The 27,688-nt window shown below is 40.9% G+C and overlaps 2 protein-coding genes across 2 annotated transcripts in view; both read left to right on the top strand.

The window, feature by feature from the left end:
* LOC118230022 (carboxyl-terminal PDZ ligand of neuronal nitric oxide synthase protein-like) overlaps positions 1-11,562 on the top strand; it is a 60,225-nt gene extending 48,663 nt beyond the window's left edge. The window contains exons 8-10 of the mRNA XM_035422696.1: positions 2,438-2,596; positions 9,216-9,381; positions 10,163-11,562. Coding sequence (XP_035278587.1) covers positions 2,438-2,596; positions 9,216-9,381; positions 10,163-10,629 — 792 coding nt within the window. The 3' untranslated portion in view covers positions 10,630-11,562. The remainder of the gene's footprint in view (positions 1-2,437; positions 2,597-9,215; positions 9,382-10,162) is intronic.
* Positions 11,563-13,099: 1,537 nt separating this feature from the next.
* LOC118230023 (uncharacterized protein C1orf226) lies at positions 13,100-25,890 on the top strand. Its single transcript, XM_035422697.1, has 3 exons — positions 13,100-18,743; positions 19,207-19,528; positions 20,745-25,890. Exons 1-3 carry the CDS (start codon positions 18,713-18,715, stop codon positions 21,355-21,357), a joined length of 966 nt encoding a protein of 321 aa, XP_035278588.1. The 5' UTR covers positions 13,100-18,712; the 3' UTR covers positions 21,358-25,890.
* Positions 25,891-27,688: the final 1,798 nt, after the last annotated feature.

Raw genomic sequence — 27,688 nt, 5'->3', positions numbered from 1 at the left:
ACACAGTTCTTTGATTTATTTTTCAAAAATATCAGGTGATCAAAGTGCAGCGCCAAATGGGTTGGTGTGTGTCGGGGGCGGGGGCGGGGAGGGAGGGGGGGGTCTCTGCTATCGATGGCATCTGCTCAGACAGAAAATATTGTTGAACAATTGTTGTGGAAATCCAGGAAAGTGTAAGCCAGTTTATGTAGTGTTTACAAGGAGAGTGTTCCGCCATGCTTCCCAAGCAAACACCTGTTCCTTATTGATGCCATTTGAGGCCGGGTGGCAACTCCATAAACCGCATGGGAAACATGGCAGGCCCAAAAGATTCCATTTCTGTCAACCAAATACATTGAGGGCAAATATATTAGACAGGCTTGGAAACATTAATTGTCATCCCACACCTCATGCCATTCTCCCCCACTTCAGATGATAAGCCATTGGTGAGAAGCAAATGCATTTACAGGTTGTATAAATTAATTTAAAAATATGTCTGGTTCTTCTGCACAAATCCGCATGTGTCGGGACGTCCTCTAAATCAGGGACTCTCAGAATCCTGCCCCTGCCATGTATGTTCGTTTTCGCCCCGAGTGTAATTGCCATTCCTGAAGTGTACCAAGGGGTTAATTGTTCTTAATTAGACATTATGCTTGTTTAATGTGGGATGACTTACCCCCTTAAGACCACTCTCTGTCAGAAGTGGATATGCATGAATGGATATCTCATGTTCATGTAAGGGCATTCTAATCTGTTAGGGCCAGTTCTTATGCAGCGAATGCTTTCATTTTCTGTAATGCATCAAATTATTATTATTTTCAAAGAATATATGTCAGTTGTTTACTTCATAGAGTTACAGGTGAAATCTCAGTGGAGTCCTCCCAGCTGAAGGTTTCCACACCTCATTAGTGAATGGAAAACATCTGTGAAATGAGGTTAAAGACTAAATGAAAATGAGCCATACTGACGCCAAAATTATGGAAGGTGTGATTTTAAAAATTTAAGAAACGACCAAATGATCAACGACTGACTTGCATTCACAGGGGGACTCCAGGAATTTAAGTTTGACAGGAGTTTGACAGTGTTTGAAGATGACACTGTGGTCAGGAAATTGGGGTTGTAACTCAAAGGTTGAGGGTTTGATTTGCAGCTGGGGTGCCACTGTTGTACACTTGGGAACAAAATTGCATCAGTATCCAGCTGTAAATATGTAAACTAAGCTTATGACATTGGCACTTCATCTACATTGATGCAGTAAATCAGCAGTGACCATGGATTGGACAAAAGACACAGAGCAAATAAGCAATGTAGCATTGCGGAAATGGTGGTTCATTGAGAATTATTTGCAATTCATTAGCCCTAATAGTTGTGGTCTGGAAGTCGAAGCTTATTTGTCACACCTGGCACCAGACCCGGAGTAAACGGAGTTGGCACCGTAAAACTCTAGCCGCCTCTGCCGGAGCCTTCCTGCATGCCAGCCACTCGGAGGGTCAGCACACAGGCCAGACGCCTCAGAATATTTTCATTTTGTACCAATGAAACGACCCTTTGTCCCCCCTGCTGAATAATATTACCAATTCGCCACCACTATTCCTGGCCTCCGGAATCATGTTCCCCTGCAGATTCTTGTGTTTACTGATGAAGGTGCGGGGTCACTGTGTGTCAGAAGTTGCTTATTAATGAGGGCTGACCCACTTCTACCTAAGAGTTTAAGTCTTGCTAATTACAGCCCCTGCTCTGGTTGGATGCAGTCGGACTGATGAAATATCCTGTCTTTTTTATTTATTTTTTTACTACAGTCCTTCGGTAACTTTTTTTTATTTTAATGTTCTCTGTGGCTGAGCTCTCTGCTTGTTGTCCAGCAGTGTTCATATTTTAGACCATGTGCATCAATCAATTAATGAATCAAATATATCAATTTTATTTGTATGGTGCTTTCAATAGAGACCTGTCACAAAGATGCTTTACAGAGAAATGACCAACACATTAGCAGACAACACATTTGTTAATGTAGTCATTTTATACTAGTAAATAAAACTGTTCCTTTTCCAAAACGGATTATGTTGTTAGGTGATGGTGCAGCACCAGGGAAAGAGAATTTGCCTTGAAAGAATGTTTGTTCTCACAGTGTCTGATCTGCCAGCAGGCTTGCCAGCGTTTTGTGTCATGCACAAATGACACGCACATATGAGTCACTCATGTGTCAAATTTTGGAGATTTTGAATGCTTAAGGATAATTGTGGGTTGTAAGGTAGTCAATGGTAGATGGGAAATTCTATGTGTAGAGGAGTAGTCTAACAGAATGTGGATGAGAGGTATTGTAAATGGGGGGTTTGGAGGAGATAATCGCTTTGGTGGAGATAAGAGTGGCAACACTGACTCCCCCCATTGTGGATGTGCATGCTTATCACCACCTTGGCTGGGTCAGCGGCATTTACTGTGTTTCCTGTCCTTGTAGGTTTCGGGTGGTGTTATCCTGGTGGGGTCCCCCAAAATGCTCCTGCCTTCCTCCAGCCAGCTGCTCACGGGCACCCCGCTGTCCCTCCACCACCAGATCCAGCTCCTCCAGCAGCAACTTCAGCAGCAGCAACAGCAGACGCAGGTGGCCGTAGCCCAGGTAAGCACCACCCATTTCCTCATATCCCACCAATGAGCATGAGAACCATTTTATTGTCATTCCTGCACACGTCTTTACCAAGAAACTTATTTGGGGGAATTAGCCTATTATAAAGACACATACTATTCAGACTGGTCCATAACTTTAAGAAAACAGGTAGTTGTACCTGTTTTCTTAATGTCCCGAGGAAGGAAAACCAAAAAAGGAAAGGTTGTGTACTAGATTGAGGCGCAGGGCTGCTAGGGGGGTGGATGACAGGGCCGATGGGAGCCCTCCCAGAAGCACCAGGATTATAAACTGTCCTCAGTGACATATTGAATCTTGGCTACATCCCTCCCCCACACCTCTCTGGATCAAAGCAATCTCTGTGGCTCAAGTTAGCTTGTTAGGAAGGAGTTCAACACAAAGGCCAAGTCTCTAATTATCCAGTCTCTGCTTTATTTCTTACAGTTCTCTAATTCAAGGTACATGACCCCTTTTATGCATATTATATTTTCAATATGTAGTGCTTTTTTCTTTTACCACAGAGAGTACGTGCTTGTGTGTAGTGTGACAGAAAGAGGATGACACATAATGTGCTGATTTGTGACTCAGCCTTTCCCATGTACCCTGAGACCCTCAGATCTCTGTGGGTCTGATTTGTTCTACCACGGTGATAACGTGAGTCGTTTTCCCGGAGTCCTTATCTCACCTTCCTCCCGTGGGGGGGTGGGGGGGTCGGGGGAGGGCGGGGGAGACGTAACCGCAGCAGCTCCTGAACAGAGGGGAACCATGATCATATGATTTATTCCAGTCTTTGATCATTGGAATCAGTGATCATTGGAATCAACTGGTAAACAACACAAAACTGTATCTCCTGGCAGTGGGCAAACTTAAACCTGGGATTTGTATCAGAATGAACTGAGGGTTTTGGGTTCAAATCCAGCATGGGCCTTTCTGTGTGGAGTATGCATGTTGTCCCCGTGTCTGTGTGGGTTTCCTTCGGGTACTCCAGTTTCCACCCACAGTCCAGTGACATGGGTATGAGTGTGTGAGTGAATGGTGTGTGTGAGTGAATGGTGACCCTGCCCATGATAAGCGGGTATAGATAATGGATGGATGGAGGATTTGGTCTCCCAGTCGAGTTATGGTAGTTGCTCTGTTGAAATCAATAATGTTTCGATCCTAGTTTCAAAATATCTAATTTCTCATTCTTTCCACAAATAAATATGCAATAAAAATGTCATTTCTGCAAGCTTGTTTGCTAGATGTATTTTGAAGAGCATAGCCAGCCTGCTACCAGGCTGATACTGCCAAGACATAGTGGGTCACATGTAAAATTTATAATTCCTTATTCAGACTGGGAGAAAGGGATCTAGGCTATATTCAGAATGTGCACAACCACAAATAGCTTTTGTCTCATTCTGGGCCAATTTCCTTGTTGTCATCAGTATAGTGTAAACCGCCCTCTTTAGAATGGCTATTACCGATAGTGTTCAGGAACTTATATTCACATGTTTGAAATGCTATTTTTAAATGCTGTTTAAATTTGTACACTGAATACATTCATCAGAAATTTTTCACTTTATTTCAGCATGGAATATTAATAATAAAAAGGTCATTTTAGGTCAATCCATTTTGGACTTTTTTAGAAAAAAATTAAAATCCTTTAATACATTTCAGTTACAACACTTGAATTACCATTTAGACATAATCATGCTGTGAAACAAATAGGTGCAAAATTGTTAGTATTTAACAGGCTGCTCCCGTCTTCCATGAACACCTGATTTAAGGTTTCTTGGTCAAGCAGACTGTGTGATTGATCGTCCAGGGCCAATAAACCACTGAATATTAATATCTTCACAATTAGTGGCCCATGTTTGGAAGGCTGGGATTTAAAGTCAAGCTGCAAATCCTGTCAGTGTTTTAAGTCAGTGGCCTGCAGCTGTTTTATATCAGTATAAGAAGAAGCCTCTTTAGCATGTAAAAATATCCTCTAAAGGCCTTGCCTGCGATAATTCAACCAAGAGCCTGAGGCCTGGTTTACACTGGGGGAGCATCTAATATTTGAAGGGGCACTTGACAGTGTCATTTGTATTTAATGAGTTTGCAGCACACAAAAAAGCTAAGTCTCTTCTGATACTCAAGCTGCAGATGCAGAATATGCTAGCATTACTGGGACACGGAGAACAAAAGCTTGATGTGACTTTTCTGCTGTTTTTTTTCTATTTATTTATTTGAATCCTTGTTCCCGAGTTGAAGTGCAATTTTTTTGATAAGTTCCCAGGTGAGAACATCGCAAACCTCCCTGAGTCCCAGTTACTTTCAATACTTGTTTTGCTTGTACATTTTTTATTTTTTTACCACTGATTTCATCTGAAGCTTTGATAAAATAACAGTGTGTGGGTGTTCCATTGGTTCAGTCTTACTGCGCTCTCACGCAGTCACTCAGTATTTACGGTCGTCAGCTTTGACTCACAGTTAAAATCTGGCGTTCTTCACAAAGTTCAGCAGTCATCAAAATGAACTTGACAGACTGTTTTTTGTAAGTGAAAATTGAGGACAAAAATCACATTCACAAAATTTGACTATTTTATTTACCATCATTTTTTTATTTTCTCTTATGATGCTGAACTGATACAGATATTTGGAGCCACCATTCTCCTTTGTATTTCCCTTCTGAAAGCCTTTTCCTTAAGTTTCTTTCATAAATGCTTTTTTCTCTCAATTTGGAATGCCTAATTATATGCATCAGCGCTCATTGCTGCAACTTCTGCTATTGGCTCAGGAGAGTGCAAATAAAGAGATGTGCTGTCCCCCAAGTCATGTGATGCCAGCCACATCTGACAAGTCAGGCTCACACGATCATGAGTCTGAGGAAGGTGCTTCATTCGTAGCTCAGCAGGCAGACCCGCAGACACCCGATCAACCAGTAGGGGTCGACAGTGCACGATGAGACGTTGTCATCCCAGTCAAGTGGAATCCTCTGAGCCCTGGGAGAAGCTTGTGCCTGTTATGCATCAGCCTATGCAGTGCAGTAAAGACTGCTTGGAATAAACTGTGGAAAATAAGGCTACATAATTTTCTTTTGTCATGGCACTAGACAATAACCTCATGTTTTTTCCTTCTATTTGCTGTGTGTGTGTGTAATGAGAGACAGGGAATAATTCTGAGCGGTAATGTAGTATTGCTTCATTGTGATTCACTGCAAGAGCTTTTGCACAGGAGCCATGTGGGATTAAGTGTCTGAGCTGGAGAATGGCACAAATGAATGTGGTCTGTGTTCTCCTCTTTTATTCCCTGTCCTTTCAAGTATCATACACATGAACTCCATCCATCAGACCAAGCTGCCCCGACCAAACATATATATTTGCAGTGCCCTCCAAAAGTACGGTAACAGTAGAGTGAACTTTGTTATTTTCGCTGTATACTTAAATCTCAGATTTTATTTCATGATATTTACATGCGTGTATGGTGTATTTTACCATTTTACAGCTGTTTTTGTGTTGTCACCCCATTTAAATGTAGATCCTGCAGAGATTCTGCTGGGACCTCAGGTTCTGCTGAGACCACGCCCCGTGCAGTCAGGCCGTAGTTAGGTAGTTTGCTCCAGGAGAGACCTGGGTGCTTCATCTATACTTTTAATCCTGTTTTTTAATCCTAAAACTGAGTCTGCAACAATGTGGGACTGAGCTCTGGACATGGCAATGAGGGTACAGAAGCAGAGGCGTTTTAGGCCGAGGTGCACACTTGTAATGATGGCAGCTTTCGGCTGTGTGGATTCAGACAGTCAATCATACGGCTAAGAATGATAATAATATTAAAAGCTAAAAAAAACTCTATTTTGCACAATTCGTAACATCTCAAACCACTGTAGACATATAGCACATTCAAAGGTAATCATAACATCACTGAAGACATGTGTGCATAATAACAGCACTATAATAGGATGCTGTTATTATCTACATATTGCTTAGCCAATGCCCTTGTACAGAGCAGCTTGCACTGATTACAGTATTATCCATAAATGCTATTGTCTTATATATTGCCAATTTGTACGGCTTAATAGTTAATGCAGCAAGTGACCTGCCCAAGGGAAAAGTGGTAATGCTTCACCTGGAATTTTACCATGAAACTATGAGCCCAGTTCTTTCAGGGCTAGAGGCTCTTCTTATCCCGTAAAATTAAGGAAAGTTAATTTATCACAAGGCACACATATTGTGTAAGGATTATTAACAAATGGTACTGTTTGTTGCTTCTACATGTATTAGCAAGAGCTCAAAATCCAGGGGATCTGGAGAAGTTGAACTCAACGTGGCTTTCTGATTATTTCTCTCTCATAAAGAGAAAAGGTCTCTCACTTCACTCGGATACCCTGCAGGCAGAGATCTGAATCCGAGGACGATTTGTCGCTGCCCGTGTTCATAAGCCATGACGCCCGCGGATGGTGGGCGTTGATCAAAGTGAGCAGCGCTTTGTCACAGCGTAAAGTCATTCCTCCAGGAAAATGAGCATCGGTCTCACTTGCAGGCTGGCTGGCTCCATGCCTTGTTTCGCGAGCAACTTTTTCAAAGTGAAAACTTGTTGAAAATCCATAGCGCACTCAGGATTCGAATAATTATAAAAATGGATGTTTCGGGCTAGAGCAAAACAGACTGTGGCCTGGAGGAATTCTTCACTTTTTAATGTAAAATTGAGCTCTCTGAAGAATTTATTAGAAGAGTGGCACTAGTTTAACCAGCTGTCTTTGTTCTCATTTCGAGTCAGTGACTCGATAAATATGTACTTTGAGCAAAGGCTTGAACGATAGCTGTTCAAAAAAACAATAACTCCTTCAGAGCTCAGTTTTTTATGATTTAATGATTCATATATTCTTGGTTAATTGAATTTCACTTTATTTTTTGTCTCCATTTTCTTCTCTGCTGTTTTCTTTTTTTTAAAGAAACTAAGTCTTTCTAACGGATCAATAGTTAACAACTGAAAATTGCAAGCCCTGATTTTTAAGTTCCTGGTATTGTGTCTGACCAGTGACATTCATAGATTTTTCTTCTTGCTAAGCAATGGCAATTGTGCCTCTTGGGTCAACACTGTGTCGCTCTGTTTATTCAACAGTAAATATGAGGATCCTTAGATGACCTAAATTCATCCTTCGCCTGGCAGGACAAGGGCAATTGGGTCCCAGTGCTGTGGGTTCCTGGTCCCAGACAGATAATGACATGGTACAGGTTTAAGCCTGTAATGTCTCTGCTGTCGAGCCCAGCCTGTACTTTATGGCAACTGCTTTTAATGACAACGCAATTCAGTAGCCATAGGACTGCTGTATGCCAAAGTAACACTATGTAGCACAGTGTCAAATATAAGGATGCAAGGAGCCAGTTTCTCTTTAAATGTTTAATATTCATATAATGGTGTGTTGTTCATATTTTCATTTTTCTTTAATGACAGCTCAGGCTTATGTTGCCAGTATATCACCTACAGGCATAATAGGTCTAAACCTGCGCTGTGTCATCACTGCATTCTGTAGCGGGGGAGAGTTTTTGTGTCATCTGCATCTCATGCCATTATCTTTTTTTAACGCAATATAGCAAAGACAATAAAACGGGGGAATGCAGACACCCTCAATATCTACAAATCTAAGCAAAAAAACAAAAAAAGATACAGTGCGGCTGAAAAAAGGAAAAATAAGGGGGCAAAAGAGGCTACCATGCAGCCCACACTGCTAAACCTCACAAACAAAAAGTTCACAGTGATAGAAATAGTCACACATTTTAATCTACGGTGCTAATTTAAATTAATTCGGCAAAAAATGACATAGCATTGATCTGCTACCAAGGAGCCTGCACCTAGAGTGGCCGAACATACATTCTAGTCTTTATCCTTGCAGCTCTTGTTGACTGGGGAAATATTTTATACAGCAGGAGTATTATCAATAATGCAGGTTGCTTAGTGTGTACAAAGAACAGATGTCAAAGTAAGATAGAATGCGTTGTCTCATGTGTATGAATATGTTTTTCTGTCAGCACATTGTTTATACTGCAGAATACAAATTGAAGGTGTGTATGTGTGTGCATGTTCAACTGTTGAAGGCATGTATGTGTGTATGCTAGTTCCCCCATCGAATGTGCCCGCGTTTGCGTGTGAGTGTGTATACGCAGGTTCTGCTGTTGAAAGTGTGTGTGTGTGTGCGTGTGTGTTTACCCAGGTCCAGCTGTTGAAAGTGTGTGTGTGTACCCAGGTTCAGCTGTTTAAAGTGGGTGTGTGTGTGTGTGTGTGTGTGTGTGTGTTTGTACACAGGTTCAGCTGTTGAAAGTGTGTGTGTGTGTGTTTGTACACAGGTTCAACTGTTGAAAGTGTGTGTTTGTACCCAGGTTCAGCTGTTGAAAGTATGTGTTTGTGTTTGTACACAGGTTCAGCTGTTGAAAGTGTGTGTGTGTGTGTGTGTGTGTGTGTTTGTACACAGGTTCAGCTGTTGAAAGTTTGTGTGTGTGTGTGTGTGTGTTTGTACACAGGTTCAGCTGTTGAAAGTATGTGTTTGTGTTTGTACACAAGTTCAGCTGTTGAAAGTTTGTGTGTGTGTGTGTTTGTACACAGGTTCAGCTGTTGAAAGTTTGTGTGTGTGTGTGTGTGTGTTTGTACACAGGTTCAGCTGTTGAAAGACCAGCTCTCGGCAGAGGCGGCAGCGCGGTTGGAGGCTCAGGCTCGGGTCCACCAGCTCCTGCTGCAAAATAAGGACCTCCTGCAGCACATCTCCCTCCTGGTCAAACAGGTCCAGGACCTAGAGCTCAAGCTCTGTGGACACAGCTCCAGTAAGCCCCCTGTTTGACCTAACCCTGCCTTGCCTTTCTCAGCGGAAGGTAGCTGCACAGGACAGCTTCTACACTGTTATGGTTTCAGTGGTTATTCATTTACGTCAGCGGCTTCACCTCAAATAAATCAATGACCATTAAAACTAAATAGATGCCGATTACAGTCAGTGTCCCTTAAGGGAAACTTTGGAGCCAGACAGCCAGCAATCCCATAATGCAGTGATAACCACGGGCCCCAGCATTTGCAAATAATAATAAACGGATGAAATAATTATTGATGGCGTTCCTATCCTTCTCCGCATTTTGAGTTTGCTTTCTCCAGTGAGATTCTCTTGAATCACTCTCCGGCATGCTCTAAAACAAATACATTTGAAGTGAAGCCTTTAACTGTTTATGTCATATCAGCTTAGCAGTGTGATTGTGATATTCATTTTCTTGCTTAAATTTCATGAGTTTTCGCCATAACTTCTAGGAGCTGTAATCACTAAAGCTGGGGCAGCTGATAATAAAACATTCCACCTGCAGTGTACCTGTAATACATGGTAACAGGTGCAGAGTGCACACATAGAAAATTCATGAAGTAACTTCTTTTCTGAGCTCCTTCAAACTTCCTTGGTTTACAAGTATATAGTACGGAGTATTTGATTTTTGGGCATGTTGCTAAAAAAAAAGACTATTGCAGCATTTACAAACACATGGAGTTTCATTGGTGAAGTTGAGGTTTACGACATTCTCTGTCTCTCCCCCCACGCCCACCTATTTTTCTGGCATGGTCCTGCAGTGGGTTCCCAAGACAGCCTGCTTGAGATCACGTTTCGTGCCAACGTACCGCCAGTGCTGTGTGACCCCAACACTCCTCATCCGGAGGACACCGGACTGCCGCCCTTTTCCAACGGGACCCAGCTCCACCTGCCTCTGGGCAGCCCGATAGGTAGGGACGGCTGCTTTGTGAAGTTCGAGTGTTTCCGGTTCCTCCCGCCCCTGCCGCCCCCCGAAGAGGAGGAGGGGCAGGAGGGGCTGGGGCAGGCCCGGAGTCACGGCGACGACCCCCTGCCGTCCCAAGATGAGGTCTTGGGCAGCCTGGAGCTCCTGAAGTTCAGGGAGTCGGGCATCGCCTCGGAGTACGAGTCCAACACGGACGAGAGCGACGACCGCGATAGCTGGGGCGACAGCAGCGGCCTGCGGCTCTTCAACGTTCTCGACAAGCAGGCGCCGCCCGACTGCCTGGGTGACGAGATCGCTGTCTAACCCCTCCCCCCCTACATCTTGCACCCTCTCTCACCATGCCCAATCATGTTCCAGCTCTTGTCCATTCCAAGCAACTGGTCGTAATCCTGCCCAGGCTGTCCTTCTGCCTCTTAGCCATGGCCCTCTAACTCACCTGTACTTTGTGACAAAAATAAGGAATCGGCGGGGAGCTCCTCGAGGTCGTGGTGTGTTATAATCACTGTCTCAAGCTCGGTTTTGGGGGATTTTGTGGATCAGAGCTTAGTGCTGGTTGATGGGACCACTGGCTAGGCTAATGGTAGGATGATCTTATGTCAGTTGTGCAAAAAATGTATATAGAGAAATGAGTCTGAACTGTTAATAAGCTAATGAACTGATGGGAGCAAGACCAGCCAGGCCGTCCATTCCCCACATCCACAACCCCCGTTTATCTACACGGTTGACCTGGAGAAACCAAGAGCTATGATTTGGAGGAATGAAGGTGTGACACTGTGCCCAGTACGTGTATGTTTACTGTGTTCACCACTGAGTTTAAAAAAAGAAAAATGTTGCAAAAGAGCAAAAAATGAAAAAAAAAAGTATGTAACCATTTCAAGCGTCAAAAATGTTTAACCTGAATGGTTAAACCTTCACTTGGTGCATCATTTTTCTGGTAACCACAAACCATTTTAAACAGGTGTTTAAACATACTAGTAAACCCTTCTTGGGTACTCTTCTTAATTTCTTTCCACTTTGAAAGGGCCATTTAGTTCACACCTGGGTTCTTAGGAGTTGGTCTCCCATCAGCCACTTTGTTTTCTGGTGCTCTGCTTTTGAAACGCACAGCTGTGTGGGTAACAACCCCTGTAATGAGACAGCGGCTGGATTACTGTCATTTTCACTGCCTCGCTATGGAGTGACGATGTTTATTTAAACTTGGACTAAAAGAAATAAAGCTTATTCTAATTACCTTAATGTACAGCTGCTTTTTTGAGTTTCTATTTTTAGCCTTAATCTTACTGCATGTTGCATTTGAATGTGTTTAACGCCATTAGTTTTTCCAGTTTAGCTAAAGATCATTTCTGGAAACCAGTCATGGTTGTGTGCAGGAAAGAACTAGATGTGCTGGAATATCCTGCATATATCCTTGGGTAATCATTTTAGTGGAAGAGAGCTCAGCGAATGCTGTTAGGTGTTAGGTGTAGATCTGATTAGTGGCCTTCTTCAAAGCCAATGTCTAGTTCTTCTGAAAACTTATCTTTGCGCATTTGCTAGTGACATCGTGAAGAATGATGGTTGCTCTCTGAAGTTGTTGAGGGTGGGTTTTCTGACTTATTACCTTTTGACCGGTATTGCTGACTACTTCCTAACTGTGTCATAACTAACCAGGTTTAGCAGCCATACATGTATTTTAATTACACTAATGGCACATAGTGCGCATGGCTATGAATCATTTTTGCCAAAAAATGTATCTGTTCCTGTATTTGATACAGAATTGTCCTTTTAATTCTTTCCAGTCAAACATTTAAAGGTTTAAAAAGAATTTCACATTTTTGTGAATTCTGTCAACTTTAATTTGATTGTATTTACATCCATATCAGATATAACTTGTTACTGTTCCAATACCTTTTCATTTAAGTGTCTGTGTGTGTGTGTGTGTGTGTCTATATATATATATATATATATATATATATAAATACTGTATATACTGTATATAATGTGTGTGTGTGAACAATGTAAAGTCTAATTCATTTGGAAGAATCTTTGTCATTGTCTAACAATCCCATTCTCCCTTTTTCTTGAGTATCCATGGTAACATTTCCGTTCTTCATTTCCTGCTTACTTGTGCAAGGCAGGAAAGGTGCAGAGGTCATTGGTAACAGGATGGTCAGTATTGCCCAGATTCTCAAGGACTGTCACAAAATTTTCTTCAAGCTCTCTCTGTCTCTCTCACTCTTTGGGCTCTATTTTCTGGAATCAGTGTCGCATGGCATATGGGCACAATCAATGGTGTGGCGAATGGGCGCACTGGGCGTGGCTAGTGAATGTTGGAATGTTTATGACCAGTGACGAGGGGTGCACAGCTTCAGATGTTTAATTTAGATATGTGATATGGTATGATGTTGTGCAGTTGCTTCCACTGCTTGTTCACTGTGCAGTTGCTGTTCATGGCTGTGTGGTCACTGCGTTCCTTCTGCGGTTGCCGAGTGGTCTAGATTCCTTTCGCTTTGTGGTCACAAAGTATGGACAGTCCATTTGGACAGTAGTGTGGACAGTGGTCACTGTGTGCTCTCACTGCGTGGTTGGTGTCTTTTCTGTAATGTGGTCATGCCATATGGTCACTAGCCACGTTTCCATTAAATTGCCAAGCGAATTTTAAGCGAACTTTTGAAATATCGCAAAAAAGAGTGTTTCCATTAACTGGTTTGGAGAGAATGAACCAAACCAGTTTGTAGCTGGGAGCGATACAGGGCTTATTTGGAAGGGAGGGATCATTTTAAAATTGCTTTTTGTTTTTTTGTCATTTTTTGTTTGACATTCCAAATTAAATCATCTATGCAATTTAAATTATTCAATTCAATTATCCTGCTTCTGTCACTCTTTAGCCAGATGGTAGATGTAGATCATTTATGGGATTATTTATATTTAGATTCTTTTTATGTGAGGATAACATTTTTAAAGATTTGATTTTGCTTTTAAAAGCGTATACTTATTGCAGTAAATATTAGAGATTGTCACAAATATTTATGAAGCTTGAGGATGTATTTAATCACTTGTTTTACTTTGGACACCTGAAATTGTATTATACCCCATATTTACATAATTAAAGTTACAAATTGGGTGACATCTGTAAAAATTTCCAATACAGGCACAACTTACTTAACATTAGTTGATAGAATGCAAGGTGGATATATTGGCAGTGGCAGGTTACTAAATGTGTTTCAGACAGATCAGAAGTGGACTGACTAAGCACCCTCAAATTCATGCTAAATTTTTTTATGCTGATGTTCTGTTATCAAGTCCATCCAGGATGTTCACTGTGAAATTTGGAGATGAGGAGGTGCATTTAGCAAGATGATAAATGTTCTGTTCCTTCTATGGCCAGGAAGAAAATTAAAACATTTTCATAATGACTTAAGGGGGCAAGCCCAAGGTTAATTCTTCAAAGAGAAGGAATAGTATTGATCTGCATAGGACCCTTGCATTTATAAGCAGCTATCACTGTGGCATGGAAGCGAGCAATGATCTAGGCCGAACGACTGTCTAGTAATGAGTTTATGCTTGCGTGTACGTGTTCGAGCACAATATTCAGCTCTTTTTTGTACACAAAGTTTGATAGATAGATAGATAGATAGATAGATAATATACAAAATATGAGTAAGATGAATGAGATCTCACATAGGCATGGAACTGGACTATGCCAATGATACTGAACTGGATGTTTGACCCTTAAATGACTAGAACTTTTAAAGGGACAGCATGAACATTTAAAGGGGTGTAATTTCATTTAATAAACCTATTTCCCATTCCCCTCAGCTCACTTGCACTTTCAGACCATAAGGTTTAGATTTACAGAAGGTGCTGGTGCTCCACAGCATGTCCTTGGGGCTGTGAATCATCCATGGCGGGGATGTTTAACGTGTCTGAGGCCTCTCTGCCCACTCGTCTCCCGCCAGTGTGATGTCATGTCATTGAGAGGCACTTTATCAGGGAACCAAGGACAAGGACTGCTCCCCAAAGCTCAACAGAAGGAGGAGTAGTGTTCTTAGTCCCACTGCAGCAGCTAATGGCATCCAGGCTGTGAGTAGCTTTGTGTTACTTTGTGAGTAAGTTTGTTGACCAGCAAGACAGTTTTGGAGTTTTGGCTGAGTTTTGGAAAAAAGGTTCCTACCACATTTACCCCCTCCCTCCAACCCCGCTGCCCTGTTCATTAATGGTGTAAATGTGAGCATAAGTTATTGTGAAGTATTTATTCCTCAGGGGGTTAGACCCATAAATCTGTACCTGGGTTGTCCTGGTAACCTCTGTAATCACAAAGTTGTAGAGGGGGCTTTTGTTTTGAAAACGCTACTTGGATTTCATTATGTCTGTTTGGTGATGGCAGGTACTCTGAGGTACAAAGTGTACATTATTGCGCCCCTGTAATAACTATAATAACTGATTCGAGTCAGCCCTTTGGTCATAAAAGCACCCATAATTCCATCACAGGTCTCTAGATATGACAGAAGCAGTTAATTAACAAAGGGAACTGCCCTCAAAGGGCAGGCTCATTCGAATTAAGACTGACTTTTTATTTGTTCATTTATTAACTTCATTTCAGCATTTGTTCTTGTATATAATTGCTCACACTTGGGTGTGTTGGAGTGTTTCGGTTGAAACCATTTTTCTGGTGCTCATTCAAAATGCTCATTCAAAATTCAGAAACCAATATTCCCAATGCTCGTTCAAAATTCAGACCTTTTTGTTCATTTATTTATTTGTTTTATTTAAATGCCAGACGGCCTCGTGCCCCTTCCTGATATACAAGCAGGAGTTTTGAGGCCGTTGTTTTTCAGATGAGTTGACATTAAGCGCTAAGCGTTTACCCAACGAAGGGTGTGGATGTTTCTCTTCTTTCCTCCCTTGTGCCGTCACGGTGAAGGTAGATTTTCTTGGCGTGGGGGTTGCGATTGTTTATCTCTTTTGTTAAGCCTCGCACTGACTCTGGTTGAGTTAATAAAACATAAGGCGACACCATTTACATGGCTGAATGGTCTTACTGGTCTCTGAAGATGGAAACATGCGGTGAAGAAGAGAAGTGCTGTCTTAATTTGAAGTCTTTGCCAATGCAGTTCATCCCTTTTAGAGCACTTGGTAACATCTGTGGCATAATATTGAACACTCTTACAGTATATCATGGGGAATGGGATGTACATAGGTGTATGTTTCTCCGTCTACATCTGTACTTATTTGGTCCAAACTCTGGTCGGAGTTGTCTCCCATTGGTTTTTTTTTTTTTAACTGTCCAGTTACTGAAGCGAATGGATTATTGTCACTAGATTCTGTTTCACATGTTAAGTGGTGTAGCCGCAGGTTCAAAAGATGATCTGGACGGTCAGCGCTGGATTCTTAACGTTTAAGTTTATGTGTCTCTGTTGTTTAAGCTGTGACCTGAGATAATAGATGGCTTATCGGAGATTATTACCTCCAGCTCTCTAGTATTGAATATATCATTCCTTTTTTCAATATTGATTGCTCAACTCTTATTACTTTTCAATGTTTCTGAGCCCCCAAGATGCAATGTGACCAAAATGTGGTTTCATTTAACCTATGTAATCAATTTCCTGAAACATTCCAACATGCATCTTGTGAATACTTATGAGGGGACATGACCAAGGGCGATACCATGGCAACAGATGTTCTGTCCTTAGGAATGTTGCCTCCATGTATATTCATAATGGCACGAGAAACCGCTTATCAGCTGGAACTTTCAAGATTAGGAAAGAAAAGAAGCAAGAGCATTTTGTTATTGTAGGGTATTTTTCATATATGTTCATCCTTGGGGGGGAAAAAAACTCAAACGTAGTACCAGACTGTAAAAGTTTTCTTTTATGTAGCTCCAGGTGGGCAGTGTACCGTGATTCCTTTCGGCATTCACATTTAACACGTTTCCTTTGAAGACTTGAATACTTCCTTCACATATCAGTTTATTTTCTTCCAAGTACTTGTGCAGATGAGGCCTGCCATCTTTTCACATCAAATATAAGAAAAATACATTAATTTGATAGTAATTATGTCCAAAATAGCCGTGGGTCGACTCTCGCTCCCAGGCCTGGTGCTGACCTTTCCTTTGTTTTTCGCGGAACTGAAATGTATCTCTTACTAAATGTCCTTTGTTGTTACTTTTTAAATCATTGAAATGCATCCCTACTATTGCTGAATATTTTCTGGTTCTTGTTTTCTTTTTGTTTTAAGGATACCCACGCCTATTCTATCAGCACAAGTAAATATTTAGCAGTCAGCCTTGCGAAGCTTTGTACAAACCAAGGGAGAACTCTTTCACCCTGTGTACTTATTACGTCTGGAACTATTCCAGTGCTAAATTGCATTTCTGATGTATTATTTTATTTGACAGGATTATGTGAGAACAAACCCAGACACTTTGAACATCAGTGATGTGCAAAATGTATGTAAATGTGGCCATTTCTGTCTGAAGAACACAGAAACTTCAATAATTTTCATTTCCTGAGCTTAGTGAGATGCAACAGTTCACTCTAAATCACTATCCTAGGGACCTGTGTTTTTGCAGGGATTTGTTCCAGTCAATCTGGTAAATAATTAAGGTTGTTTTCTTTAGCACCCGTACTGATTTTTCCTGTTAAATCCTTTATTGATGAGAAACAACATGAAAAATAATAGTCCTTTCTCAGATCTCTCCCATCACAGTGATTTGTATGTGTACAAACAAGATTTGAGTATTTAAACAACTGTCAACAGATACTTTTTTCCATTGCTCTGTTTTAGAGTACTTTATGAAAAATGCCTGCCTCATAGTATGCATTCCAAGCATGCACTGAAAGCTGAAAATGGAAGGATAGAATTAGAGATGTTGAGGTTGGTGCAGAATGGTTGAGCTGTATTTGTTTGCAGGGCGTACATGGCAGGGTGCTAAATCAATGCTAACACCACGCGCTGCCCAGACTGAGCATCGAGGGGGGGGTGCTAATGTGCAGTGGCAGTGAAGGGCGCTGTCTGACGTATGCACTGCGCACAGGTCAGGCTGGAGGTGCGAGTGCTCTTATTGAGGGAACTGCTGGACAGAAAGTACCAAGCGTCATTCCCACCTCTCATTATTGGCAATAATGGGTATTTCCTGAATGGGAGAAAACCATGCATTCGTCGGTAATGAAAACAGTTCATGTGTGTGCGTGTGTGTGTGCGTGTGTGTGTACGTGCATGTGCTTGTGTTTGTTTGTTTGTTTCGAGGGTGGGAGAGTTGGAGTTGTAGTTGATGGATACACTAGTGGTGGACCACACTGTCAATGTACTGTACGTGACTGGAGCATCAAACTGCAGCTTTGACTCACGTGTGCCCTTTGTCATGTAGCTCATACAATATAAGGAAATGCATCATGACCTGTCCTGTTCTCGGTAACAGAATTACCATGACAACACTCCGGCAGCAGCTACTGTATTAGAAACACCTTTCAGAGCAGGAAAGAAATTCACCAGAGAAAGAGAAGGGAGGACAGCTTTCATTTTAAGGTGAAGTCAAGCAGGGATTGTGTCAGTTTTGCAGAGCCCCCCCTTTGAAATAATGCACACCTTAATGATTCATACGAAACACATCAATCTCTGTTACTGTTAGGAATGATGGTCCCTGGGTACAGAAAATGTCCATCCATTTCAGAATATGTAATGACAAGATATGCCGGCATGTCAGTTAAATCATACCTCTAGGTGCATGTGTTTAAGTGTTTGTCTCACTGGAACCTCAACAGTGAAAATTTTGACATTTTTTCCTGTAGTTAAGAGCACTCTGTCTCCACAAAGTGGTTTACCATTTGACTAATGAATTGTAACAGGTTTGTTCATGTCGTTAATATTGCAAAGTTTCTCGGTTACAAAAAGTTAATGGAAGACATTGTGTACAAAAAAGAAAGACTTCAATTCTTCAAAACTAAGGACAGGGAATCTTCCATATATTTTTGACAGATATCGGAATGACTGAACATTTGTGCGGTCAAATGTGTTTTGCTTCTTCCATGTTCTTCACATTTAATTCAATCTACATCCGCAACTCCGTCAGTGTTTGGACATTGTTTGCAAGTCCGTTCTGGCCAGCTTTGTCTCCAGAAGGTGCATGAAAGTCTGGCATCAAACTTTCTGGGTGTATGCTGTGATGTGCCAGACCTAATGATGTCTTGACAAGATGTTTTGCAGTCTTTCAGTGGCTCAAGTGAAATCAAAGTTACCATTTCACCTTTTTCAATTAAATATGATTGATCTAGAAACTGCATACAGAACAGTGAAGCAAATTAGTCAGGCCCTGACATTTACCCAGTTCTATTTATTCTGATATCCGGAGATGTGTCACTTATTTTCATTGACTTTTTTCCATTAACTATTTCATGTCTTGCCCCAAATGCTTTCCGAGAAACAATTTTCTCTAAAAGGTAAGATCGCTTTGATGACATTTTACTGTGGACTGGAACTTTGACCTACCAGTATATTTTAAAATTGCAAATCATTGTGAATTGACCCTGTTGTGTTTTGCACCTGCAACTAAGCAAGGGCGAGGTTTTGATATAATTTCAGCCTATGTCATGGTTTTTCTAAAGTTTGTGTTGTATCTAATGTGAGTTTGTGATCATTGTGTTGTTTTGGTTCGTTTTTGTTGTGGTTGTTGTTGTTGTTTTGCTTTGTTTTTGCTCTTGAAACATTTTTGATAACACGGTGATAGTTAAAGCATTTTTTTTTAGTAAAAAAAAAAAAAAACATAAGAAAGAAAATTCCCCTTCTGTTGAAGCCTGCTTGTTCACAAGATGTGCAGTAAAAGTTGCGTATCCTAGATCCTCGTAATTCTCCTTTGCATTTTATATTAAAAACTAGTATTTTTCTCGTCTCCTGCTCCTGCAGATGACCAAAGCGTGTTCGAGAATTCCATCGCCGCCCGACCGGCAAAGCTTCAGAACGGCGCCTCATCCCCGCACCGGCAGGCTGGCGCGCCTGTCCCTGCAGGCGGGGTGGCAGATGGCGGCACCGGCCTTAAAACGGGGGGCAGCCAGCATCTGAAGAACGCCCTCAATCTAGGGAAGGTCATGGGCGCCAAGGTGAACGATCTGCTCCGCCGCAGAGACACGGGGAACCTGGGCGTCGTCGGGGTGACGGAGGTGAACAGGAGCGCGGAGGCCGTGTGGTCCTGCATCGAGAGCGGCACCCAGGGCATTGTGGGAAACAGGTAACCTCCCTCAAGTAACGGGTAACCTGTCGCTTGTGTGTCGATCCTGCTAACGTCGTGGAAACACGAGAGGCACAATTTGTGTTTCCAAAGTGATGGGAAAATGTAAAAAGAGGAAAAAATTGATTGAAAATGAGAAGAAGGGGAGACCATGTGGCACAGATCCTACGACACTCAAGTCTTGAAAGCTGCTCTGAAACACGTCATCAGTATTTTGTGACCACACTCGTTGTAATGCTTTGTGTGAATACTGATTGGAACAATGATTTAAGGTTTTTTTTAATGCTTTTCACAGCTTGTAACAGAATTATTCTTGAATTTTCCCTTGCAGATTATTTTTGGTTATTATTTCAGGTTTTCATTGCTTTTGGCCTGTGGGTATGAAGTATACCATGATAAATTAGCCCCATTGTTGTGTGAATTACATAATATGTGCGACTGCAGTGATTCTGAATTGCAGCTTGATTAATAAATTATGGTCACGTTCAAGCATTTAAAAAAAATGTATTTGGCGCCCAACATGAAGCCAGACATTTTCTGATTAACTGTCTTGTTGCAATCAAATGTCCTGGTTGTATACTGCCTGCACATGTGAATGTTGTCATAATTATTAATATACTATTGAGATATGCAGGATTGCTGCTATCAGCAGAACAAATCACTTTACCCAGGCTTTTGTGAAATCGCATTCAGTAATAAACAGTATGCTCTTTCGCCATGAATCACACATCGTTTGGTTGTTTTGTAAGTTGGCCACGGTTTCATACAGTCAGTCTCAGTACATTTTCCCCTCTCAGTATCTTCCTGAAAACTGATTAATTTGAAAGCTTCTACAAATAGCAGAACCTCCCCATTGTTAGTTTTTCCATCCGCTTCTTGCCCAGAATACTTTGGGCCACAATTAGAATGCATTGCTTCATGGACCTTCCGGTGATACATTATGCTGGACGTTCCAAGGTTGTTTGTATTTGTAAAGAGTAGTCTTTAGAAAAGTCGGAGAAGAATGTTAAACTGATGGTGAAGGATGGTTCTGTTTGAATGATTCTTGTTAGGTTTCTAGAGAGACTGAAGCTGAAGCCATTTCATTTATATCTAGAACTCTTAACTATCTGTCTGAAAAATTTCTATTCATTCAAATTTTATGAGAGGTGTGTGAACAGTAAAGTTCTTAATTTCCTAAAAAAAAATCCCATGTTCTGCTGTGCTTTTCTTGCAGTCATGTGACAATGGACTCCTTCCCCCGCCTGGACCCGCCCCCTTCCACCAGTAAGAAACGCCTCCCTCGTGCTCTGACTACCACCCAGGACATGATGATCTCTTCCTCGCCTGTGGTGGCCACACCCTGCGTCTCTGAGTCTTCCTATATGGCATCGCCTAAAAAAATGCCCCTCATCCGGAGGGCAGGGTCCACTGAACAGCTGGAGAAGGACGGAGAGGAGGCGGGGGAGGGACCAGAGAAAGATCCTGCACTTTTTGCTATGGATTGCAAGGTTACAGCAGAAGATGGACCTCCCTCCAATGACACATCTCTTAGCCTAGAGGGACCAGGGGAGCAGAAGGTGGAAGAGGAGGAAGAGGATGACCTATCCCAGCTCCTGCTCTCAGTGCCGGACCTTATCCACAAGGACATACTGGACCCAAAGCAGAATCCTGGAAGCCCAGAGTCATGGGGAGCCTCCATACCCCACCCAGAGAATGCAGGCTTCTGCATCACCCTGAATGATGACAATTTCCTGGGGAATGGGTCTCTGGACTCAGGGGTGTCCAGATTGACGCCTCTCAGTGCTGACAAGGAGGACCCTCACCCAGACCTGCTGTCCTTCGAGTAGAGTAACTGCCGTGGCTGGTAGAACTGGGAGAGAATTCCATGTATCCATGTCCTCACATGACTTTCTGCTTCCTGTTTGACCTCCTTTTTATGACTTCCTCTTAATAGCTGCTGTTTATGACTTCCTGCTTCACTTCCTGTTTATGATTTCCTGCTTTATTTACTGTTCCTGACTTCCTGTAAGCTCTGCAGTGGTAGAGTAGAGTGAAGGGGTTGCCTAAAATGGAGTTACTGTAACTCGATAACACCAGTTTGCCTTGATAAAAACGATTGCACTCGTTAGATTCCACTTCTGCAAAATGGAGTGGGGATGCTATAGACAGACCAAAGTCGCTTTTATCAAAGCTCAAAGGAAAGTACAAATTCCTTGATCTACTGTAACACCTAAAACCATTGTGTCCAGAAAAGTAGTGTCCATGTGTTCAGTGGCCTTTTTTTGAGTGAAGAATTTAAGATTGTGAATCGTGTTCAAAAAATGTGGTGCCTGAAACTTCTTTTTTGTAATAATCCGATTTTTATCCTAGGGTGTTAACTAAAATAATGCAAACCCATATAAAAACATAAAATGAAATATACCTTCTTTGAGCACGAAGCAGCAGTGAAAAACGTAAATCTCTGTATTCAATAATAATTAAGTTTTCATGTGTAACCATGGGGAAATTCCGAGCATGAAATCTATCCACAAAATCTGGATAAAACCTCAAATCTGAATCCCATGTTGTCCGTTAACATAATTCTCTAACCGACAGGAACGGATTACAGAGCCTGTACTATTTTAGGAAGCATTTGTTTTCACCTGGGTATTTTTATTATTTGTTCCTTTCGTCACTGCCCGGTGCTGCTTATTCATGCGGTAAGACCGCCGATTGTTAAGACGTTTGTTTGTTTCACGGCTCCATCGACAGTCATTACACCTAATCCCTATCAGCCCCTTCCAGGGACAAAGCCTTTTCTTAAAAACCGCTGCCACGCCAGGGCTCCTCCTATGGTTTTTTTGTTCTTTTTCTTTTTCCATTTACCAGTGTTATAACCCAATGGACAGAGACAGCAGGGGTGCATTGTCAGACTGAATACAGGGAAAGGCTTAGTTCAGGCCTGCGTAATAGAAATGCACAGAGTAAAGGGGTTCCTTCCAGTCCTGGGCTGCTGGCTTGGAAAAATAACAATGTTGTTTTTCACATCTCATTGAAATTACAAGGTCAGCTGTAAGAGAAATTATTATTTTGCTTAGCCCGAGAACTGCAGGAAGTGTTGCATCACTTTGATAATGGATGAACCTATCCCCTTAAAATTTTTAAAGGGTAAAGCTACGTAGTGGTGTGTATTTGCTGTTTTATAGGATGGTTGCTTGTTGAAAATAGATCCGTGGCAGTTTCTACAGATTTTTTTCCACTGAAAGGAACTGCATTTATATGGCGTTTATATGGATGTGAACCACAGAACTGTATAAGAACGACAGAAGTTAACCGTAAGTGTGAAATTGTATTGGTTGTCAAGGATGTTGTTGGAAAGGTGAGCACAGGAATGTACCCGGATGTGCCGTGATGTAGCCGTGAATGGCAAATCATGGCTGTTTTTTTGAACACCCTTAAAAGAAAAATCTGAATCGTACCAACAAATTTTTTCAAAAATTCTTGTGGCCGTTCGTGGCCCCTCTGTTTCTTGGAGCCCGTTTTATTTGAAATTGTTGAAACTGCCGCAGCGCGCCTCTGCATGCAGATGTTACAAGGGGCTGTCAGTCTTGCCTTTGCATCACAGGTGCAGGCAGCTGTGAAACAGAGCTGGGGGAATGTTTTACATGCGGCTCATACAGCCGATGGTAAAACGGAAGCAAAGCAAACAGAAGGCGGTTTACCTTTTGAATTCTGAGCTCTGCCTCCTTAGCTGGAAGTCCCAGCCTCCACCAGTTCTCCTCCAATAAGCAGTAATGACACTGTGACTCTGATAAGGAAATGGTGTCCGTCGCTCCGATCACATTGAAGTTTGCTGTTTGTGAGTTTGAAAGCTTGGACTTTACAAGGTAAATCAGTACCTTGGCGTTGCACTTAGACACAAATTTTATGCATGACCAAACCTTAATATAGCACACAGAATGGTGCGTATTCCCTTCTCCAGTGTTCCATAATGATATTAACAAAGTAACATTTGAGTCACATACAGAGCGCAGTCCAATCCTTAGGTGTAGTTGTAGTTATTGCTGCCTGGAGGTAGTAATATTGGCTTGTTTGCATGTGCCATTGCTGTAGATGATAAGAAAAAAACCCTAAAGGATGTAAAGAAGCAAGATAATTATGTTTGCTCGGGTTTGAAATACTCATGCTTAATGATGAGATTCAGATGTGGTCAGATTCTGTTTGTCAAGATGGTCGCTTATGTGATACTGCTGGCATCCGGGCCGGCCAGAGGACAGAGCTCTGTGGAACAAATGTAATAGTCACTCTGTCATCAGCTTGCAATTAGTCTTTTCCTGGAAAATTCTTGGAATGCGGTTACTGAACAGCACTGGCCAGGTAATGAAGCAACTTCTGACTACACTGAGCTGTAGGACCCCCTCCACTCCTTTTGTGTTTGTGTGTGTTTGTATCAAGCTTGTATTTCTTTGTTCAAAAGGACATATGCTAACAAATGGACAAAGCATGACATGACAGAATAACTTTTAGAGTAGTCTTTTAACACACTGTTTGTTATAATCATTTTCATGTCAATTGTATCGTCTGATTTCAGAATTTTCTGAAAAACTGACTGATTTAGTAATGCATTTTAGTATGTTTGGATAGAAACGGTTGTTTTCTAAGAAAAAAAAACTATTTATGCAGTTTATATATTTCATATGATGACAGGTGCATCTTCAAGTATATGGTAACTATTCATTTAAAGTGTCATATTTTGAAATCAGTATTTAAAAAGTTGGATACAATAATCCAAATAAGCTTTGCAATGATATATAAATTCTATGCAGATAACTAGACACATAGGGGTTCTTTAAATATCAAAAGATCTGTGATCTAGTGATTTACTGATACCAATCTAATACAGAAGTGACATGTTTTTCCCCTTATGTAATGAGATATATTTTAGAGCACATTTTAGGTTTTTGAAAAATATGTTTTTTTTGTTTTGTGGTTCGTATTTTGGCCAGAAAGTGAGATAAACATGAAATTGCTGTATGTTTATTATTGAATATTTTTACATGTAAGGGCGAGTGAAGGATTTACATTTGGTCAGTGTTTAATAGCAGTAGCAGTGTTCATATTGCCAGTAGTATTTGTTTGCCTAATTGTATCCCGCCATGATCTTTACGTTTGACCTGTAGACCGCAAAAAAATTAAGCATCTTAAGCAACACAAATGGAGAAAGAAGGTCACTAAAATACTAAGCCTTAACCCTTAAATGCTAATAGTTCAATACTATGGTTGATTAAAAACATTGTTTAATAAGTGATATATATATAAATAAAGTAAATTAATGTAACTCATCACCATCTCTATGCACCAGTAATGCAGTCCTGACTGAAGCCATGTTCACATAAGCATAATTGTCCATACTGTCTTTTTATGCCTTAAACATTGAGACATGACTACTGTTGTAAACGTTATACTTACCTTTGTATCTGGTAATTTTTATATTTTGGTCTGTGCTGAAATAGCTGAAATTTTGTCTGGGCCAACTAAGCTAAAACTGTTTCCCATGCCCAGTTTATTGTGAGAACTGGTCCGAAACATTTTGGTTAAAATGGTTAATGGAGGGGAAAAATCTAAAAACTTAGTATTTTTAGTTGTTTTTGTTTAATCCTAGATTATTTTGTTTTTCTAGATATGATTGCAAAGCCTGTTTCAGAATAAGATGTTTCTCAGATAAAAAGTTCCTTGCAGAACAAAAGTTGGCCAAAAGTGTTAACTAAAACAATCGTTTTTTTACCTGCAATTCAATATATCTTGTGACAAATATATCCTGTGAAACACTGAACAGATTTGTCATTTTCCTCTTGGATCACTGCCCCTGTGGTTCCTGGTTCATGATTGATTGGAATTTACTGCTTTTTTTCCTCTCTCTTTTTTTTACTTTTTTTTTTTTTTTTTGCATAGGGCTATACTGATGTTTCTAATGTACTGTCTAAAAGTGAAACATATGTGTCTTATGTGTGTTATTCCAATTTATATCACACATTAGTGCACCTGCAGATTTTTTGAAAGTGCAGGTCTCTTTTATTGAAAATGAGTGTGCATATAGATTTTTGGCTGGACCGCAACAGCGGGGCCAGCCCTACAAACGCAAATGTCTGTGACTGAGTGATGAAGTTACCCCATTGGTCAGCCGAGTTATGAAGTTACACCATTGGTCGGCCGGTCCAGCCATATACTAGGTTTTGACCTGGTCTTGTTTTTTTATTTAACTAAATGCAGTTTTTTTTTTACATTTGCTAGATGAGAGAAATTGCAACTGTTGCAACATGACCTCGTAAAGTCACACAATAAATCTGTGTTTCCATTTTCTTGAGAATAAAATTACAGAAAACGTTTACTCTTCCAGTGTTGCTTATGACTGAAATGTGTGAGTTTGTGAGTCCCATAGTTTAGATTTTGCCTTAATAACAAATCTTCCATTTACACTCTACTAAAATATAAACAGGTTCTTGCTATAAACGATGACTGTTGTATTTTAAATGTTCCAATGTACCTTCTTGAAACTGACAGCCTCTGTATCAGGGAAGGCGTGTCTTCCGTTTTATTATATTTTTCAGCTCAAACAAAACCATGGCAACTAATGTTTCATCGGCCATCATCAGCCACCAAGGGATCTCTAATCCTGATAATAGGACTAAAGCCGTCATGAATTACCAGATATGGTCTTTCATTTTTCTCTTCAGCAAAATTAATTTATAAAACAAGATTAGCCTTTTTTTTCCATTTTTGGTCAATATAAACGGGTGGGGACATTATAAATGCGAACCATGTCAGTTCTGTGCTTTCCTAACAACTCTTGTGCTTTTTGAGAAAATGGTTTGGACTGGTTTGCGAAAGAATGGACTAGAAGGCTTTCTGTGCGACAAGTTGAATATTCACAGAGTACTCCTTTGTATTGCCTTGATTCTCTTCTCTGAAATCAATTATATCTCTTTTTTTACTGGGACCTTCATGGAGGGACATAATGGGGGCAGGGGAAGGTCACGCAGTTTGTACTCTTACTGTAAGTCAGGGGAACAGGTATTGTTTACAATTTGTCAGAATGGATTCCAATGGTTGTATTCATGTTGTCTGTGTTCTTTTCAGTTGTCACAGGAAAAAATGTCTTAATGATCTTCCCTTTCATCACCTCAGTGAGGTCTTAATGACACCTTCTACAGGAGGATTGTCTGCTGATTGTTGGCATTTATTGTCAAAGCATGAACAGATAAACATGATTGGTTTGTTTATTGATTGACTACAACTGACTATAGGTTGAGTGGGTGAATGTGACTAGTCCATTTTTGGTTAATGGTTATGAAATGGATCCACAGACTCTCAGGGTAGTTCCAAAAAGAAAATCTCGGCTTAATACTAAATGATGTACAAGGAGTACTGCCAGTTTTATGTTTTCCTAGGGGGGGAAATGTTAACCTCCCTCCATCCAACATTAAATGACAAACTAATGTGAATAAATGTGTAGAATATCCATTGGTTACCTTGTGTGCAGTTTTGTGACTATCAAACCAAATTCTTCCCACTAAACCTTAGGTGATACACTGATGAGCATTTTGGCAGAAAATGGCTTCCATTCATCCCCCAGGTGGGTACTGTACATTGGCGGTGATTCACGTAAGTTGATCCTCACTCCCCCTCCCTTCACTTTGAGATGTTTGAAACTATCATTAATTTTAACAATTTATCTGTCCTTCTTATATTTAATCATCATCACTGATCATTTTGAATGATGCCTGCGTCTCATTTCCAGTGCAACTGCATATCCCCGATGCTTACTCCTATCTGGTGAGATTTATTCTTGCACATCAACTGCGCTCTCTGAATTTGTCTCGTGAAGGTTGGGCAGCCAATTCCCGATATTTTCTGCTAGATAAGAAGTCTGAGATTGATAGTGCAGAATCTCCAAGGTAATGAAGCTAGCCCGGCAAATAATTGATTCGTAACAATATAAGAATCCATAAGGATTTGTCAAAAAGAATATCAAATGGGGGAAAGAAATGTCAGTTATGGTCACTTTCACATGCATTTTGATATGCTGATGTACAGATTAGGAGTTGAATAATATATTTTACAATGCATAAAATAAAACCTGGACTTATTGGGTTCTAGCTGCAGTAAAAATAGATTTGCCTCGAACTGAAAAAACCTTTT

The sequence above is a fragment of the Anguilla anguilla genome, chromosome 6, assembly GCF_013347855.1.
Source record: "Anguilla anguilla isolate fAngAng1 chromosome 6, fAngAng1.pri, whole genome shotgun sequence".
Taxonomy (NCBI): Eukaryota; Metazoa; Chordata; class Actinopteri; order Anguilliformes; family Anguillidae; genus Anguilla; species Anguilla anguilla.
The sequence above is the reverse complement of the archived record's forward strand: the minus strand, read 5'-3'. Positions and strand labels throughout refer to the sequence as shown.